Source organism: Penicillium vulpinum (genome assembly GCF_028829585.1).
Source record: "Penicillium vulpinum strain IBT 29486 chromosome Unknown utg000004l_segment0_segment0, whole genome shotgun sequence".
Taxonomy (NCBI): domain Eukaryota; kingdom Fungi; phylum Ascomycota; class Eurotiomycetes; order Eurotiales; family Aspergillaceae; genus Penicillium; species Penicillium vulpinum.
The window spans coordinates 2315301-2334074 of NW_026643244.1; the positions used below are offsets into that span (position 1 = coordinate 2315301).

The 18774-nt window shown below is 49.0% G+C and overlaps 8 protein-coding genes across 8 annotated transcripts; 6 read left to right on the forward strand and 2 right to left on the reverse strand.

Moving 5' to 3' along the window:
• Positions 1-297: 297 nt before the first annotated feature.
• On the forward strand, positions 298-3628 carry N7479_009417 (mediator of RNA polymerase II transcription subunit 16; the record flags this gene model as incomplete). Its single annotated transcript, XM_057257110.1, has 9 exons — positions 298-440; positions 495-840; positions 906-1149; positions 1205-1668; positions 1725-1944; positions 2004-2123; positions 2191-2301; positions 2361-2627; positions 2685-3628. 9 exons carry the CDS (start codon positions 298-300, stop codon positions 3626-3628), a joined length of 2859 nt encoding a protein of 952 aa, XP_057104568.1.
• Positions 3629-4177: 549 nt separating this feature from the next.
• On the reverse strand, positions 4178-4982 carry N7479_009418 (60S ribosomal protein uL29; the record flags this gene model as incomplete). The annotated part of the gene is made up of 4 exons (XM_057257111.1): positions 4178-4183; positions 4323-4548; positions 4778-4917; positions 4980-4982. 4 exons carry the CDS (start codon positions 4980-4982, stop codon positions 4178-4180), a joined length of 375 nt encoding a protein of 124 aa, XP_057104569.1.
• A 364-nt stretch (positions 4983-5346) lies between these two features.
• N7479_009419 (putative vesicle transport v-SNARE protein Gos1) lies at positions 5347-6151 on the forward strand (the record flags this gene model as incomplete). The annotated part of the gene is made up of 3 exons (XM_057257112.1): positions 5347-5412; positions 5470-5583; positions 5648-6151. 3 exons carry the CDS (start codon positions 5347-5349, stop codon positions 6149-6151), a joined length of 684 nt encoding a protein of 227 aa, XP_057104570.1.
• A 316-nt stretch (positions 6152-6467) lies between these two features.
• N7479_009420 (mitochondrial ATPase complex subunit ATP10) lies at positions 6468-7615 on the reverse strand (the record flags this gene model as incomplete). The annotated part of the gene is made up of 2 exons (XM_057257113.1): positions 6468-7104; positions 7188-7615. The coding sequence occupies 2 exons, from the start codon at positions 7613-7615 to the stop codon at positions 6468-6470; spliced, it is 1065 nt and encodes a 354-aa protein (XP_057104571.1).
• Positions 7616-8127: 512 nt separating this feature from the next.
• N7479_009421 (DNA-directed DNA polymerase IV) lies at positions 8128-10403 on the forward strand (the record flags this gene model as incomplete). The annotated part of the gene is made up of 4 exons (XM_057257114.1): positions 8128-8500; positions 8553-8725; positions 8773-9171; positions 9225-10403. 4 exons carry the CDS (start codon positions 8128-8130, stop codon positions 10401-10403), a joined length of 2124 nt encoding a protein of 707 aa, XP_057104572.1.
• Positions 10404-11331: 928 nt separating this feature from the next.
• N7479_009422 (uncharacterized protein) lies at positions 11332-13852 on the forward strand (the record flags this gene model as incomplete). The annotated part of the gene is made up of 7 exons (XM_057257115.1): positions 11332-11833; positions 11888-12396; positions 12459-12570; positions 12626-12990; positions 13040-13429; positions 13484-13673; positions 13746-13852. The coding sequence occupies 7 exons, from the start codon at positions 11332-11334 to the stop codon at positions 13850-13852; spliced, it is 2175 nt and encodes a 724-aa protein (XP_057104573.1).
• A 731-nt stretch (positions 13853-14583) lies between these two features.
• On the forward strand, positions 14584-15465 carry N7479_009423 (uncharacterized protein; the record flags this gene model as incomplete). Its single annotated transcript, XM_057257116.1, has 4 exons — positions 14584-14734; positions 14819-14847; positions 14901-15038; positions 15100-15465. The coding sequence occupies 4 exons, from the start codon at positions 14584-14586 to the stop codon at positions 15463-15465; spliced, it is 684 nt and encodes a 227-aa protein (XP_057104574.1).
• Positions 15466-16044: 579 nt separating this feature from the next.
• Positions 16045-18195, forward strand: N7479_009424 (uncharacterized protein; the record flags this gene model as incomplete). The annotated part of the gene is made up of 1 exon (XM_057257117.1): positions 16045-18195. One exon carries the CDS (start codon positions 16045-16047, stop codon positions 18193-18195), a length of 2151 nt encoding a protein of 716 aa, XP_057104575.1.
• Positions 18196-18774: the final 579 nt, after the last annotated feature.

An 18774-nucleotide genomic window follows, 5' to 3' on the forward strand; every position in this document is an offset into this window, starting at 1 on the left:
ATAGTGAAATCCACTGGTCCCTGGAGGTCCAGGCGCTGACGGCATAGCCATCTGGGTTTGGTCTATGGTCTCCCCCTCATATTGAAATCTGGAACTGTTGCATTGACTGTGACATCTTTGGTACTTGGAACATCTCTTCGAACATTAGGCATCGATCTCAGGAATCAACCTCCCCCTTTCTTGACCAAATAATAATAAAGCCATCTGATATTCCAATGGTCCGGGGAACTCTATGAAGCCATGCCGTATTGATTCCCTGATTATCAAAAACACTTGACTGGTGTTCCGACAAATATTATGCCCTTGATCATGGAAGACGGTATCAATGTGGATGATCTCTTTGGAGAACCCAACTCCCTGGAGCTGGGCTTGCCGGCCCCCTCCCCAATCAAAGGTTTAGCGCAATGCCTAGATGAAATGCGTCTATTAGGGTGCTGCCAGTAAGCTTGGAAGAATGCTCCACATTTATGTTCCAAGAACTAACAACCTTCTAGGAAAGTTGCCTGGTCTCGGATAGGATGTATTGCATCTATTGCCCCAGACGGACTCCGGGTCATTATCCGTCATCTCCAGTGCCGTCCATCAGATGGTAAATGGTTGCTTGGGGAAGAGACACCTATAGCCCCAGTCTCGGAGACCCATAATGGCAATCAATTGGCCCATTTATCATGGAATGAGGCCGGTTCAGAACTGGCCGTTGTTGACTATTCTGGTCGCATATCAATCTATTCCATTTCTATTGCATTGAACAGTATCACAAGCTTGCGCCAGGCCTCATTTGACTCCGGCGACGATGGCAGCCAGGTTGTTGGAATGATGTGGCTGAACTCCCAGCGTTATGTGCGTTGAGCCCCCTTAGCATTATCAAGATAGGAGCGAACGGATTCTAACATGGCAAAATATAGGTGCATGCATTTCATCAAGCAGCTAAGGTGAATGGTCGATGGGCATACTCGCCTTTCCGTCGACGCCCCATCGGGCCATTCCACCCAGCCAACAAAGCCGCATTGATATGTGTGACCAGAGCCGGCCAGATAAAGCTGATATATCAAAACCCTGACAGCAAATGGGCTGAGCTGCCAACTGAACTGAAGAACACAGGATACTCGGACAGACTATTAACGCATGCATCCATGACCGCAACACAAGGTATTGTCTCTCTGTCGGGGCTCCATTTCCCGCCGTCACTGACATATTGAAACAGCTGGGATCCTTCTCTCCACCTACTCCGCATGCCAGAAGATGTGTCTTTATAGAGTGCACATTACCTGGAACCCACCACAATGGGAGGCAGTACAGGGAAAACCGCCTGGCCAATTTCCTATTCCCAGCTTCCGTTTAATCCACTGTAAGGTCGACATGCCCAGCAATATATTGAACATCAACCGTGGGCCGGACCACTCCGATCAGTCTTTGCCGTTTTTGAACTCGGTATACTCGTTGACACGATTAGAGATCATGCCGGGGCAGTTTGATAGCCCCGCGGGGTCCACTGCCAATCCTTGGATTCTGGCTGTCTTATCGAAGCCCCTCCATGCCATACATGACTATCCAGACCAGCAAGGTCCGCCGAGCGTGATAGTCAGGTGGCATTTGGAATCTGCACCGCAGACCCTTCATCCTAAGTTTGACGAGGTGACGTCAAAAAAAAGCAACACTCAAGCAAAGGTGCGAATTTCTCTGGGGTTGTCTGTCCTGTCGAATCGGAACTGACCTATCATCAGCCAAAAATGGAACTACGCAGGATGGAGGACATTTATTGCGAGAAATATATTGTCTCGGTCGATCTAATAGAGCATGGAACAGTTTTGGCTGTCAGTCATGACGACAGCTCAATAACATGCTACGACACACGGACAATGACTGTTTTGAACGGTCTTGACGATTCAAACACAGTGGCTTGTCTGGCCCAGGCCGGGTTCCATTTCCAACTCGAAAGATCAGGTATGTCTGGAACTGATACATCTTGCTTTCGGATATGTGGCGAGGACTGACACGGATAGGCCTTCACATTGCTTTCTCTCCTAACGCTTGCCTTGCCGTTACGCTGGACAGTGACGGACATATGCAATTGAGGGTGATGGAGCATTCGTTTGGATCCACAGATGGTATCTATGACGAGAGTATGTGCTTTCTAGATTATCTATTAGACCACCTGTATGAAATAACAATGCTGACCGAGACATGAAGACAATTTTTCTGTGGCCATTGCGGCATTGACTTTGGCATTCAGTCGAGGCTGTGGAGTTGATATCAATACAGACGACATCCTCATACTTGCTCTCAGGCAGCTATCACCAGGTGAGTGCTTTGAAGACCTTCGTATAGATTTTCATCAAGTCCGCTGACAACCCCCAAAGAGGCTCAAACCACATTCATCAGCGAGGTGTATCGTGCACTGCCGATTAATTGCAATTTCACAGCCGAACAGGACAAACTCATGAGCCACCCGTACATACCCCGTTGTCTCAGCTTACAGGCCGGATTGGGCTTCAAAGGGAGACTCAAGCGCCGGAACCTCTCATCGACCGTGCCGTGGGCAAGCCTCCAACTCAGACATGCCTCGGTTCTATTTGCATACTTCTTCCAGTATAATAAAGTGGGACCGACCGAATCGCATGATCCATGTGAGTTCAAAGAAAGCTAGCTCGGCTATTGTGATCCGTTGCTAATCGAAACAAAAGATGTTCTACGCATGGTATTGGGTAACGCCAAATGGACATTGGACTTCTCCCACTTTCTTCTAAATGAAATCTTCGACATGGCCGACGATTTCGAAGATGTTTTCAATGATTCAGAAGCATTCACGCAGAAATGTAAGGAACGTCCCATTACAAACCCCAGCTTCAAGCCCACTCATCTCACTATCTTCATAGTGAAAGCCTCATCCTCCCTCCCCCTCCTAATACTCCTCTCAAGCATGTCTCGCGCCTTCCTCCGCTTCATCTGCCGTGGGCTCCGCGGCGTCCATGCTGGCTACACAAGCGCAAATCCCGCCTCTCTTCTAGGCGACTCCCGAATCTACTACACAGAGATCTGTCAAGTACTGGAATCATCACCAGTCCGGATTGATGTGTACGAGAAGTTCCTAGCAGGAGTCGATTCAGCCGTGAAGCACGCCTACCAAGGCGCAGGCTTCGGCGATGCCGAAAAACCTGGCCCGGAAAAGGAACTGCTGGTTAATGCGCGCATCCCGCCAGTCCTCACCACAGCCGTGGCCACCCTCCTACGGCAGACAGTCCCCGCGCTCAGATCAGAAATCAACCGCATGGGCATCTACCTCGGGGACTATAGCTGGCTTGGTTTTGCGAATGACCGACGCACAGCGCTATACCGTAAGCAGCGTGAGGTCGATATCATTAAAAAGTGTCCGCTGCGTCCGCCGTTGCCGTTGGGGAATGATGGTCGTGTGGCATCGCTGAAAAAGCGCAGGTGTGCGCGCTGCTGTGAGGTCTCTGGTGATACGAATCTGCCCAGGTCAATTCTCTCGTTCAGGATGATTGCTAAGCTAGGGTTGTTGCGGTCTTGTCTTTGCGGGGGGATGTGGGTTCTTGAGACGGATACTGGGGATGCTGGGGTTAGGACTGCGAGTGCGAATGGCAATGGCAACAGGGTTGGCCAGACTTAGAACATCGGTCAACGTTGAAATTCGATACCATGCCTCGCATTCTGGCTTTAACGGAAGGCAATTTTGTGTTGGCTGATCCAGGATGTGAGGATCTGTTAGTTTTTTGGAAAAAATCTCGGGCATACTTGTGGGGTGGTATGGTATTGGGAGGTCTTTGCATCTAGATTCATTTGTTGATTATAGCTATATATCCTTATTTCGACTTTATTTTTGCTTTGTAGTTGAGTCATGTAGACTAAAAATGCAGACCATTCAATGTATATTGTAGAAATGTACATCATCGAGTCTGGCAGATCATCCCACAACTGGAATGTTCACTAGTCTTACATGAGAGCAAGAGCAAGGAATCTTGAGAATGTCTAAGGTCATGTCATGTCAAGAGTCGATTTGCATCCTATTTAGATACATAATCAAATTCCATTTTTTGGATGTAAAAAAAAGAGAAAACCGACCCCTCCACAAGCTTTCGGATCCACAGTCACGTCCTGCTTATGTCCAAGGCCAGCAACGTCTTCCCACAAAACTCCCATATCCTAACAAGTTCTGCGTTTAAGCCTGAAATAGATCATCAGTATTCTGTTCGGCTGATTCGTTTCGTCTGATGGGTGAGGTTCTTGGTGGCGAGAGCAAAGGATAAAAATCTATGAACCCTCATTCCACCTATTGCCTGCCCAGGATTGTCGGAGTATCATACCTTAACGGCGAACTTCCGCTGGGGGAAGTGGATAGCACGCTTGCGGAGCTTGTCGGTGGTCTGGGTACGCTCGTGCTTGGTGAGACGGCGGCGGATCTCACGGGTGAGCTTGGGGCGGAGGTCGAGCGGGAGGTACTTCTTGTTCTTGTAGAACAGACGCAGCTGAGCGCGCTGGTTGGCGTTGATGACGGTGAGAACGCGAGCGATCGACTTGCGAACCTCGCCGCTAAAAAAAAATTCCAGTCAGCATCAAATCTCGAATATCGATGATCCCAATATCGTTTGCTTTGCGGCAGATCGTATAATTCTTCTCTTCCTCGTTCGATCCCTTGGTTGAAGTATTGGCGTAGTCCTCCTCTTGTATGTTGTCTTGCCCGGGGTCGATCGTTCCCATGCCGCAAATCTTCAAATTCCTTCCGCACAAAAATCAAATATCGGGGGTGTCGAATACGCACATTCTCTGAGTCTTGGAGGAAGCGCCGGAAGAGATCTTCTGAACGCGGAGCTGGTTAAGCTCCAACTTCAACTCCTCGAGCTGTGTGGCGAGCTCATCCTTGTTCTTGCCCCAGAGCTGACCAGCCTTGACCTTGGACGACTGCGAAAAAAGAGCGATTCATCAGCATTTTGATATCAGGGCCTTTGAACAGCACTACATACCATGGTGGCGTTGAATTGTGTGGGTTGTCGACGTTGAGAATTGAAGATGTCCGGGTGTCAATTTGCGACTGGTTGTGGGACTAGGGCTAAGCGAATTTGTGATTTTAGCGGGTGCACGTGATACGGTGGCACTAATGCCTTAATTTGACGCCTGAAGTTTCCGGCGTTTTAATGCCTGGGCTCTGGGGCATAAACTTACTATATAAGGTTAGCGCGCTCTACCCCGTCATGGGCTGGCACTTACGTAGACAAGCAGGTAGCACCTCGGCCCTTGCACTTGTTGATTATTTGGACTGAGAAGACCTCCTAAACAAATCAGACTTATCTAGTGACTGCATCTTCAAACTCCGCATACTTTCTGCCTGCTATGGCAACCTCAACTGGTTCCGGATGGACACAGCTCCGGCAACAAGCACGGTCGCTTGAAACTCAGGTACCAATATCTCGTCACTGGGGGTTCTATACCAATGTTTAACTGACACACCGATAGACCGAGAACCTTTTCCACACCTATTCACAATTTGCCTCAATTACCAAACCTCCACAATCACCTACGGAGGAAGAGCTACGACTTGAATCGCAATTGAAAGGCCTCCTCGAAAGAGTACGTCCATTCATCAACATTCAACAGGAAAAAAAAAGTTCCGAGCTAATCGACCTCTGTACAGCGTGAGACTCTCATTGCCCAACTATGCCGTCTCCTCGACTCCGAAGCCACCCTCACCTCCTCCGCCGTAAAACAGAACAATGTCTCCCGCCACCGCGAAGTACTGCAAGACCATCGTCGCGAGCTCCAACGTCTGACCGCAGCCATTGCTGAATCACGCGACCGCGCAAACCTACTCTCCAATGTCCGTTCAGACATCGACTCTTATCGTGCATCCAACCCCGCCGCCGCCGAGGCCGAGTATATGCTCGAAGAGCGGGGCCGAGTCGAGAACAGCCACAGTATGATGGACGGCGTGCTGAGCCAGGCGTATGCCATCAATGAGAACTTCGGTGTCCAGAGCGAGACAATCGCCAATATCAATCGGCGCATTGTCGGTGCTGCGGGAAATGTCCCTGGTATGAACTATCTGATTGGCAAGATTGGAAACAAGAAGAGACGGGATGCTATTATCCTGGGATGCTTCATTGGCTTCTGCTTTTTAATGTTGCTTTTCTTCCGGTAAAGTATGAATGCGAGGCTCCGACGGCAGGTTAGTTATATCACCGCCCCTTATGTCTTATTGTTCTTGTGCCGATTGCTACTCTCCAGCGAGTGGATTTCTCTTGTCGAAGGCGTTTGGGTTTGGGCATGTTCCGAGTCCCTCTTGATGGGGGATAGGACAGAATCGATGATAATTCTCGTAACAGGGTCTTGAAGGCGCCTATTTGTTATACTTTCTATTATACAGATTCTCTATTGTATGTACAAATTCAACCGAGAGCGGAATAAAATCACATCCAAGGCTCCAGTTCCGATAATCCTTTTCACTTCAGCCTCAATTAGTACTTGCGAGACGGGTCCTGTGCTCGGAGGGCGGCCTTCTTCTCCTCGATAAGCTTCCGCAAACCAGTATTAAGCCCCTGCAACTCAGACTCTTCAGCTGGTCCACTCCCCGCCCAACGGATGCGACACTCCGAATCAACCAGGTAGACATAACCGACCTTGGAATTCATCATTCCAATGGTCTCCTTGAGCGCCTGATCGAAACCCTTCTGCACAAGGAAGTAGCGTGAATGTTGCGCTGCAGGCAATTTCTGCCGCATCCGCCACATGAACGTCTTAATCAGAAACGCCTTCAACCGGTTCTCCTCGAGATTGATATCGATCCTCTGCACAAGTCTTCCACCGCTGGCCAACGCCTCCACAAGTCCCGGATTCTGCTTCGGCCCCGTAAAAGTCGCAACCTGGCTCTCAGCCCACATACTAGAGAACAAGTTTACGACGGAGATGCTGCCGCGCAGCTGCGTTGTCGTGTTCTGTGGATCCTTGGGCGATGCTAGCGTTATGCCGTGCATATTCGGGAAGTAAAGGGCTTTCTCGGCTTTGAACAGCCGTGGGTTCGAGACGAAGGTCTTGCCCTCGGCGAAGCGGAGATTGGACCATTCCCGGAAATACGGCTTGGCGACTTGTTTTGTCCTGTGAGTTGCCATTGTTTGTTAGTACTGCTTTTGCAAGCTTTGTTGTCTATCCGGAAGAGGAAAAGGAAAGCAAGCTCGTACAATTCCTTGCGCCGCTTAATGTGCCGGTCATAGTTCGTAAAGTCGTCGCGCCGCTGGCGCAGCGAGCGCGTGTCAATACCTGTGTTCTGTCCTTCTAATGGTGCTTGTGGGCTACCGATAGGCCGGTCCAGGCTCGGAGGAACGAAGTCTGCGTCGCCGGGTTGAGGTCCATCCTTGGAGGACTGGTTCTGTTTGAAGTCGATAGCAGTCGATAGGCGGCTTCCCTCGTTTCGTAAGTTTCGTTTCACCGGGGCGGGATCTTTGGTCTCAATGGGCTTATCAGTTTTGCTGGAATATTGGCGTAGAGAAAAGGGTTTGGTCCGTAGCTGGGAGAGAGTTGCTGGGTTGCGGAATTGGCAGCTTAGGCAGCGGCCGGTCTGCAGGAGGGGGAGGTCGGCCACGAAGGTTGGGAGGGCAGATTTCCACATGTTGGCTGACAGTCTATCACTGAGCTGTGTGGCGGATTGTGAGGCTATTGTTTTCGAACTTCATGTGTTTGATCTTCCATGGAAATTGAAAGTCACATGACACACTATTTCCATTTTAGGAATCATTGTCGATGCTAGTTCTATCCTTGTTGGAAGCCATATAGTGCAGAATATATGTTATAGAATGATGATATATAATTAGAACTACCTATACCTAACAGAATACTAAACCTCAATTATATATTTCTGGCTATAGGTCCGCTATTGAGTAGTAAATACCTACTTCATATTGAATCACGTGAACTGGTGCCTATTTCGCGCCGGTCAATCGCGTCTGTGTCCACGGGTCAGCGAAAATGGCCCAAGGAAGTTCTCGGACCATTGCCTTTTCGCTTCTCACACGGATCATACGAGTCATCCGTGAATATTCCACGGTGACTCCCGCAGGCACCTATATAATGAATCCCTGGCCTAGGCACCTACCCCTTCTTTGGAAACCCGACTAGCCTACTATGAAGGACCAATTTCCGAATAAAAAGAGCTTTTTTGAGGCCCTTGACCGACTGGATGATCCGGATGAGAGCTGGGGGAGTCTCATAACTTCCGCCGACAAAGAAGTTGACAGACCTAATCCAAATAAAGCCGCTCTTTCCTCGGAGTGTATTCCACTTTCTCGAGCAAATTCAGAGCCTATATCCTCGTGTGACATTCAGAGGAAGAAAAGCAGTCCGGTTGCTGTCCCCAGACCTACTCCTGCGAACCGCCCTCGAACGACTGGAACTCTGCCTACCATCAAGAACGGAGGACCTCCTCAAAAGAAAAGAAAGACCAACAATGCTAAGATAATCCCAGATGACCAGCAGATCTTCAAGGGATTGATCTTCTGTAAGTACTCTAGACTTCTCACATCCTACTGTCCCTGAACTCTTGATTCCAGTCTTCTTCCCAAACAACGATGTATCTCCCTTCCGACGGTTGCGCATTCAACGAGCACAAGATTATGGTGCACGATGGAGTCGAAATTGGGCCACTGATGTCACTCATGTGATCATGGACAAAGACCTGCTATCAAGCGATCTCCTTAACTACCTCAAACTCGAATCTCTACCAGTCAGTTCATTCGTGAGATATTCAGACTTCAGTATTAACTGTCGCAGACGAATGTTGCTCTTGTCAATGAATCCTACCCCTCAGAATGTATCCAGTTTCGTTCGGTTCTTGATACCTCACACCTCCGATTTCGTGTGAATGGAACCCCGACGACCGAGAAGGAGAAGTCTGCAGTGACAGAACCACCACCCCCCGATTCCCTTCCATTGAAACAATCGCGGCGGGAGAAAAATCAGTCCCCGAAATCTTATTTGTCTCCAATTGAGGAATTGACGCCAAATCCATTACCAAAGGACTTCATGGAAACCGTGCCCGAAAGTGTTTCTCACGCCGTGATCTCCGAACCGGTCCATGAAACTGAAACGGAAGAGGCGTGTGAAAGATCAAACTGGGAGCGAGATGCGCTCGATGATATAATTGACGAAGCAAAGGCTATAACTCATCTGGTAAATCCTCTTATTTGTCAGTGGGGGCTCACACAGCTGATCTTTATAACTAGCCTCTGGATCCACTTGAATCTCCCATTGACGAATCTGCTGCTGATGCCTCCGATATCGAAACTTCGAGCTCAGGGGAGGAGTCAAGCTGGAAGACACCAAAAATACCCACTCGAAAAGGCAAAGGCAAGGACAAATCTGACTGGATCAAAAATTTTGCCTGTATGCAAAAGTTTGATCCGGACACGAACCTTGATAATCCAAACAACAGAACAGTCGAGATACTTCAGCAAATGCTAGAATACTATACCCAGACTGCAGACCAGTGGCGGATTATAGCCTATCGCAAAGCTATCACCGCTTTGCGAAAGCAACCGAACAAGATTACTACACAGGCACAGGCTCGGGCCATCCCTGGTATCGGAGAGCGGTTGGCTGACAAGATCGAAGAAATTGTACTGACTAACCGCCTTCGTCGGCTCGAGAACACCAATAACACCCCAGAAGACTTGATAATCCAGGAATTCCTCGGCGTCTATGGTGCCGGTATTTCCCAGGCCTCCAAATGGGTCGCTCAGGGCTACAGATCTCTAAAGGATTTGTTGGAAAGGGCTCCATTAACCAAGCAGCAGCGCATTGGGGTGGAACGCCACAGCGACTTCGCACAAAGAATCCCCCGCAAGGAGGTCGAAGCCCACGGAGCGATTGTGCGAAAGGCGGTGCAGGCTGTGGATAGGGATATGCAGGTGATAATCGCGGGCTCTTACCGCCGCGGGGCACTCACCTGCGGGGACGTAGACTGTCTGATCACAAAACCTGGTGCCTCACTGGAGCAAATCCGCACCATGATGCTTGGTCTTGTTGTTCCCAGATTGTTCAACAGTGGCTTTCTGCAGGCCAGCCTTGCCATCTCGTCGCATCAGGATGGATCCAAATGGCACGGTGCATCAGCCCTACCTGGCACCACCCTGTGGCGTCGGATAGATTTGCTGTTCGTTCCCGATGCAGAGATCGGGGCAGCATTGATATACTTTACGGGCAATGATATATTCAACCGGAGTATGAGATTGCTGGCACGCAAGAAAGGCATGTGCTTGAATCAAAGGGGTCTTTTTGGGGATGTGCTTCGGCATCAGCAAGTGAAACTAAATGGGGGCCGGCTGGTTGAGGGCCGGGATGAACGTCGGATTTTTGCTGTGTTGGGTGTACCTTGGCGGCCTCCTGAGCACCGGATCTGTTGATGCAGTTCCACGGCCTAGGATAGCCTTGATTTCATCCATGGGCTTATGGGAGTATAAGCTGCAATGACAGATATTCTTATCGTTGTTATACAGTATTGGCTGTATACAATTATGGGGGAAACACCGAAATATATATGTAGGCACGGGAATGACAATATCTTTGGATTGACGGTTTTCCTACATGTAGGGATACATAGTATGTATGCTAACGATTCGTATTTGATGTGTATCAAGTAGATAAATATTACCAAGCCCACAAAAAAAAAAGAAATGAAAAAGAAATGATACATGCATAACTACCCATACATTGAGTTTCCATACAGAAGGAGAGAGAGAGAGATTCAGAGGGAGAGGCAGTCACAGTGGCACAAAGTGACTAAGAATTCCTCTCCCTCCAATACTCAACTTTCCTCCTCCTCAACCCCATCCCGTAACAACTTCTCCTTGCCCTCGTCTCATATTCAATTTGATATTGAGGCATTTCTTCTTCTTCTTTCATCACCGCCTTTCTCCTACCGCCTTGAAGACATCACCGCCTTTCGTGCGGTGAAGCCTCCATCGCGTGTTCCTCCCCTTGCGACTCCCAGACCGCCCTCTACTGCCCTGGGTTTTGCCCGCACATCATTCAGTCATCTTGAGATTTGTTTTTTTTTTTGTGTTTCGTTTTGAGTCTCTTCTGAGGCTACTGGTTCTATCCGAGGGTCGCAGCCTGGGCCTTTCAGTCCCCAGCGACTGTGTGCGTGATTTTTCTCCCACATCCCACATTCCGCGTTTTCTAATTCAAGTCCACAGACTATCAGCTTGGCGGGACTCACTGCCCATTCTGAGTGAGCGACACGTCGATTTCTCTGTTCGACTGTTTATCGTTACTAGACCTCAAGTTGACACGTGAACCCCTCTCAAAAATACGTACACAACTACCCCCACAATGGGTCGCAAACCTAACCAACTCATCCTCGAGTTCTTCCACCGGGGCCCCAAGCTGGAAGACGCGAGCAATCGCTACCAACATACGTGCAAAGCTTGTGGCGAGGTATTCCCAAAGGGTCGCATTGATAGTCTCACCAACCATCTGGTAAAAAAATGCCAGGCGATTCCCCTGCGCGACCGCCAACGCGTGTTGTTGCGACTCCACGAACTCCCCGACTTGACCGACGGAGACTCGAACAAGGATTCCCCTTCTGGAAATAAAGGCAAGTCTGCCGATGGTGGATTCCCCAACCGACAGAATTTCGACGGTCTCAACGTGTTGGCCGAAGCCTCGCGACAGGTGGGCGCTTCGGACGTGACCAAGCGTGGACCTGGATACACTCAGTCTGTGACAGCTGGAGGCAAGACTGTCATTGTTGACCCTGCACTTGAAGCAGAGGGATTCCAGGGACACTCGCAAGCACCTGACTCCAAGATGGAGGGTACAGCAAATGCCGAGGGTATGTTCTCCTTTTGTTCACTGTTGCTGGCCTTAGACCACTAACAATTTGCAGGAACCCCCCAATCATCCAATGCTCCTAGTATTCCTGCCCTGCCAAGCCACACTCCGGGCGAGCACCCTTCATCCATGTCGCCGCCCCTTGGCGATGCGTCTATGTCGCCTGAATCTACCTCTAATGCGCGCCAGTCCCAACTGTCGATGATTGCGGCCTCTGCCAACGAGATGGTCCCTCAAGGAATGTCAATTGACAGTGACAACCTCAGCTCTGATATGAAGCTGGGTCAATGGAATCAGCTGTCCACACATGAGCAACTTCTTTTCGATAGCTTGCAAGAGCATGACCCCTCGTTGACTGCTGCCACCCAGCGTGCGGCATCTTATCCCCGCCCCATTGCAATGAACCCAAATACCCAGGCAAAAGGATTCGTGAACGAGTTCGGTAACTCAACCAAGCCAATGAAGCCCAAGGTGCGGGGACGTTTTACCGCAGAGCGACGCCGTGAAGTTCAAGACGTGCGGAAGAAGGGTGCATGTCTTCGTTGCCGAATGCTCAAGAAACCGGTATGTATTTGTGAATCTGTAGACGTGGGAAGTAAGTGAATATCATTAACAAATATTGATAGTGCTCTGGCGATACTCCTTGCACAACTTGCGCTAGCGTGGAGAGTGCTCGTCTATGGAAGCATCCATGCCTGCGCACCCGCCTCTCCGATGAGTTTGAACTTTACAATGCCAGTATGTTGTCTCTGTTTTGCACTTTTCCTCGAAGATATACTGACTTGGTCTCTAGATCTCAACTCCACACTTGCCTACCATGACACGAACAGCATTAAAAACCAAATCAAATTCGACCACTACTCCGGTCGCATTGAAGTTACCCACTTCGAAGAGAGCAACTCTTTCATGACTTTCAGTGGACTTCAGGGTCATCGTACTTCCGTGTCTGCACTTGACCCCCAGTTGCAAGCCCTTGGAGATGACCAGTTCTCTGGACCCTCGCAAGAAGTCTACCTCCTGGACGCCGACTCGGATGACATTCCAAGCAAGTTGGAGATGTACATCAAGAAGAATGCTTCTTACTTCTACGAGCGAGAGACCTCGCCTTTCATGAAGCCCACTTTGCTTCTTGCTGCTGAACTTAGTCAGGGGAAGAAGGTACGTTGTGTGACATTCAATGTGGAAACTTGTATTGACATAGATTTAGGATATCCTTCTGGAACGTGTGTTGGAGCTGTGGGTCGCGACCCATATTCTCGTCGATACTGAACTCACCTGGAAGACTTACTACAATCCTACTCTCCCTCCGAACTCGTTGCACTCTCTGTCTCAGCCATCAGATGAGGGCCGTCTGCCTATTGAGGAGTCCACTGACCCAGAGTCATACGGACTTCTCTGTAGTCAATTGCGCGCCGCTATGGAGAAACGTGCCTCGCAGCTGAGCAAGTTTGTCATCAATGATTTGGAACGTCGACTCCTTCAGCGCCAGAAGTGTGGCTGGTTTGATACTTTCATTGTTGCTATTATCCTCCTGAACTGCGTGGAACGCACCTGCTGGCTGTTCCGCTCATGGGATAACGAGAACTTTTCGCAGCGCGTAAGTAGTTGTCTATTTTTTTCATGATGCATCTCACACTAACAAACTATCTAGTGGCCCCTCGATAAGCGTCCTCCCTACTACTTCAACCAGTCTGACCGTTTCGCCGACATCCTGGAGATGCTCTTGCGTATGCGCCACATTCCTCCCAAGGCCACTTTCCGCCCGGACAATGGTGTTCTCAAGGCAGTCGACGGTAGCGATGAGCACGCCATCCGCTGGTTTGATATGATTCAATTGACCCGTACGTCACTTCACACTGTATCATGATTTGCACATATTTGATGTTCCTTGACTAATATTCCTGTTTGTGCAGCCTACTTCATCGAAGAACGCAAGAACGCCGTTTTCGATCCCTCCGACTCACGCTCTCTGGATTGCCACCACAGTGCCAATCTCCTTGAACCCAACAATGCCACTTAGCTTCTGACAAGGAAAATCCGACAAGAAAAACACAAAATCACGACAAAAAGTCGAAAAACACAAAACTTCGAAAAAAAAGGAACAACAATGTCCGAGTCACCTTTTTTCATCCTTTTCGTTGTGTCAGTGTAGGTCAATTGCTGGTGAAACTTGCCATTACGAAAGCGATAGCGAAATGCATGGCATCAGTCCAGGCCTCGATCTTTCTGAATTGGGGCTGGTCTTGGGTCTGATTTGCTTATTGGAGTTTGTTTGCAGGTGGATCTATTTTCAAGCGAACTGCGATAGAAAATATCGGAATTGATGTGGAAAGTTCTGATTTTTCTAATCGGGTGTTCGTGGGTGTTGAAGGGGGTGTTTTTTTCTTTCATTTGATATCTGTAGCTCTAAGGCTTTTATCCATTAGGCTTGAATGTATGAAGTAAATGTTATTTTATCTCTCAAGTAGTGTTTTATATATAGAATGATGTAGGTGCATGTGCATGTGAACCGAGGTTGGGCATACAACATCAAGGACATCAGGAACTGGGTCAGGGGAGACCAAAGAGAATAAAATAGATAATGATAGATGTTCCTTTATATTATTATGTTATCATCTTATTGGCCCCTTTGATCCTTCATAATTTCATAACTTCTCGGATGACGTAGGGAAATAATCGAATGATATGGGGCAGTTTCAACCTGTGGACCTTTCACAGAAATGCCGAGCCCCAGACTTGACTTCCTCAACAATGCCTCCATTTCGCAACTTTCTAGGACGAAAGTCCCAACCCAATGAGGATCCTGCTGTCATTGATGAGAACAATCTCTCTTCAAATCAACGCCCTGCACCCATACCAATTCGCAATAGCCAGGATGAACCCACTGAGTACAAATTGAGTGGTATGTTGAATCCCCCCGCATTGCTGTGACTGCGTGGCTGCTGTGGCGACTTGGCTCTCTTATAATTCTAACATCGGTCCTTAGTGGTCAACGACAGCGGTGTCTATCTTCCGGTATAGGTTATGTGATCGGGAAAATACGATGCACCTACTAATTACCACCATAGCCTTCTCCCCCAGAGCGGCCGAGTTTCTGGCGCCGGTACCCGGGCTCCAATAAATCCATCAATCATCGAGATCTTGTTGATGAGAATGAGCCTTTCTCTATCTCTCGCGAGTCCTTTGATTCTTATCGCCGATCATTTGTATGCCCCGCGACCCGAACCGATCCGCATAAACCCGGCTGACATGAAATCTCCGACCTAGGATATCTCTGCCCGCTCACCCATCATTCACCCCGATGCTGGTCCCTCTCGAACTTCTCTTGACTCTCGATTCTCCCGATTAACCCCATCGGGCCCCCACTCCAACGGCTTCACCAGACCTGACCCCATGGAGGAAGAAACCTTCGAAGAAGTAGGCCTAAATGACGAGGTGAAACCTAAGAAGAAGGGTTTCCTCTCCAGATTCAGTGACACCACTAATGATGCGCCATCACCCGGGCCCAAGTCTTCTACCTCGTCTTTCAATTTCCACATTCCAGGCCGGAAGCGCGGCCAGAGTGGTGTCGGATCAGAACTAGGATCTGTGAAAGTAGATCACTCTGCAACTGTGCCCGCCGATGATAGATGAAGTGATGAGCGAAATGAGATATGGTTAATGCGTTGTGATCCTCTCTACGGCGTTTCGGTTTGTTTCGGGTGATGCAAGCCACACTTGTTCAAGGGATAATATAATTTGGGACTTGGTCGATGATAATGGGATCACCTTGTTCCCGGAGAGTCTGGGTGGCTCATGTCACTTATTAGCATTTTGTACATCTGTTGCCATCGAGTTGCGACTCGAGCCATCTGTGCTTCGTTCAGAGACAATACCCTACATTTTATTCTCATAGAACTTCCATGGCAATCGCCTTTGGACCTCCATATATCAGTCAATCTTATTTTCTGTAAGATACCCATACAAAATATTTATTTTAATACGTTGCCTATACGTATATATGTACATATTATTTTGAACCTGGAGTAAATACAGGGCTATGTTGTATCTTATCGGTGCAAACTGTGCAAACAGCCGGCAAAAAAACTTCCTCCGCCTGCGATCAAAAAAAATTATCCACCAGGACATCGAGCAGTCTCCGCTCGCAAAGACCCCAGTTTTATTCTTTTTTTTTTAGAGATACCCTACAGCCTACGGAAATCATTTTTCATCATGGCTGGATTGAAGCGTGCTGTTGACGGCAGCGAGGAGCGCAATGGCAAGCGGAGCAAGACTAAGGAAGGCTCCGCATCGAAGTCAAAGTCCGTGAAGTCAAACTCTTCATCTAAGAAGGACCCCAAGAAGGATTCTAAATCCAGCAAGAAAGACAAGAAGCCCTCGAAGAAGGTCCAGAAGGACGAATCCGAGGACGACGATGACTTCGACATTGACGATGTCTCCGACGAAGATATTGATGCCCTTGATGCTCTTTCAGACGATGAGATGCCCGATGTGAGCGAGGAGGAGGAGAAGAAGCCCAAGGAAAACAATTGGAAAAAGACTGTTCCGGAAGACGGAGAGCAGAAAGAGGCCGCCCCAAAGAACACAAACCCCAACCCCAACAGTAAGTTTCAATTCTGCTTCCCTGACGGCGCCTCATCTAATCATTATTGCGCGCGTTTAGACTCCCGCGAATCTCACATCAAGCAAAAAGCACTCCAGCAGGAGCGCAAGGCCGCAAAGCCCAATGCCGATACTGTCGCCCGCTCCAAGAAGTTGTGGGAACAGTTGCGCCGCAAGTCCCACGTGCCTCTGGAGCAGAGAAAGAAGCTTGTCAAGGAGCTGTTTGAGATCATCACTACCCGCGTCCGGGACTTCGTGTTCAAGCACGACTCGGTGCGAGTCATCCAGACTGCTCTGAAGTACGGAAACCTCGAGCAGCGCAAGCTTATTGCGCATGAGTTGAAGGGCACTTACAAGGAGCTGGCGCAAAGTCGATACGCCAAGTTCTTGGTTGGAAAGTTGATTGTCCACGGAGACGATGAGACCCGCGACTTGATCATTCCAGAGTTCTACAGCCATGTCAGACGTCTCATTCGCCACCCCGAGGGCTCATGGATTCTCGACGACATCTACCGCACAGTTGCGACCAGGGCACAGAAGGACAGACTCCTCCGCGAGTGGTATGGTCCTGAGTTCGTTATTTTCCAAGATGAGAAGGAGACCACTTCTGATCTCACCAAGATCATCGAAGCCCACCCCGAGAAGCGTGGACCCATCATGAACTACTTGCGCGAGCTGATTAACCAGCTGGTCCAGAAGAAGAGCACTGGTTTCACCATGCTTCACGATGCTATGTTGCAATATTTCCTCAACACAAAACCCGGCAGCAACGAAGCGAACGAGTTCATCGAGTTGCTCAAGGGCGATGAAGAGGGTGATTTGGTCAAGAACTTGGCTTTCACCAAGTCCGGCTCCCGTTTGATGTGTCTCTCGCTCGCATACTCCAACGCTAAAGACCGCAAGCTGCTTCTACGATTCTACCGCGACACCGTCAAGGCTATGGCCGGCGATGTCTACGGTCACCAGGTTATCCTTGCCGCATACGAGGTCATTGATGACACGAAACTTAGCTCCAAGTCCTTCTTCCCCGAGCTTTTGAACCAGAACGACGATGCAGAGGCCCGCAACGAGGAACTTTGCTACCAGGTCAACGACTTGACCGCACGTATCGCTGTGCTATACCCCTTTGCCGGCGAACGCGTCAAGTGGCTCCTCCCCGAGGCCGACCAAACCGTCCTCGAAGAAGTTCGCGAGGTCCGCAAGGAAACCTCTAAGAAAGACCCGGCCATCCGCCGCGGAGAACTCGTCAAGGCCGCTTCGCCCACACTGCTCGAATTCATTGCTGCCCGCGCCTCTACCCTCCTCGAGACGACCTTCGGCTGCCAGTTCCTCTCCGAGGTGCTGTTCGAAGCCGACGGTGACAAGAGCGCTGCTCTCGCGGCCGTGGCTGAGGCCGCCAAGTCGCACACCGAAGCCCGCGATACCGCACACGCGGGACGTCTTCTCAAGTCTCTTGTGCAGGGTGGGCGATTCAACCCGGCTACAAAGTCCATCGAGAAGGTGGAGCCTGCGTTGAACTTCCACGATGTGCTGTACGAGCAGATCAAGGATGAGGTCATGGACTGGGCGACGGGGGCTAACCCCTACGTGATTGTCGCGCTGGCCGAGTCAGAGGACTTTGAGAAGAAGGCCGAGCTGCTCAAGACTCTGAAGAAGAACAAGAAGGCGCTGGAGCAGGCCTCGGCGTCCGTCGTGAAGGACGGAAAGACGAATCCCAGCCCGACTAGCAGTGGTGCGAAGTTGTTGCTTTCAAAGATCTAGATATAAGCGTTTCTACGGGACTATGGCATGTGTAATTACGTTGTATACAAAAAAGCATACATTTCTTTTTTTTTTTCTCTTTTCTCTTTTCTCTTCTCTTTTTGTCCCTATAATGAACGTTGAAACCTCGGGATGTTCCTGAAATTACATTCTCCACTCCTATACACTTATACGGAATATGGATGGACGATCTCAGGGGTTCGTCCATTTTTATTTTAACTATAACAAAGGAACCTTGGAACTGTTCAGCTGACTGCTATTATATAGATCAACAAAAAAATGGATCATATCCTTACTGCAACATTTGAACAATGCATCGTATATTGTATGTACTCTGTACGTTCGTACATAGGAATACATCACATCGAGGACAATATCTGATTATTACATGATTGGCGTGAAACAATCCCAATCAAAGAAGAAATTATGGCATATAGACATTATTTACCTAATCTTATCATTATTATACGAGAAAACTTATTGTCGAGTTGTATATATAGGAAAATTCGATCTGATCTATCAACTGTTATTTATAGCTAATACTACTTAAACATATCTTTATTTACAATTGCAAGGGTA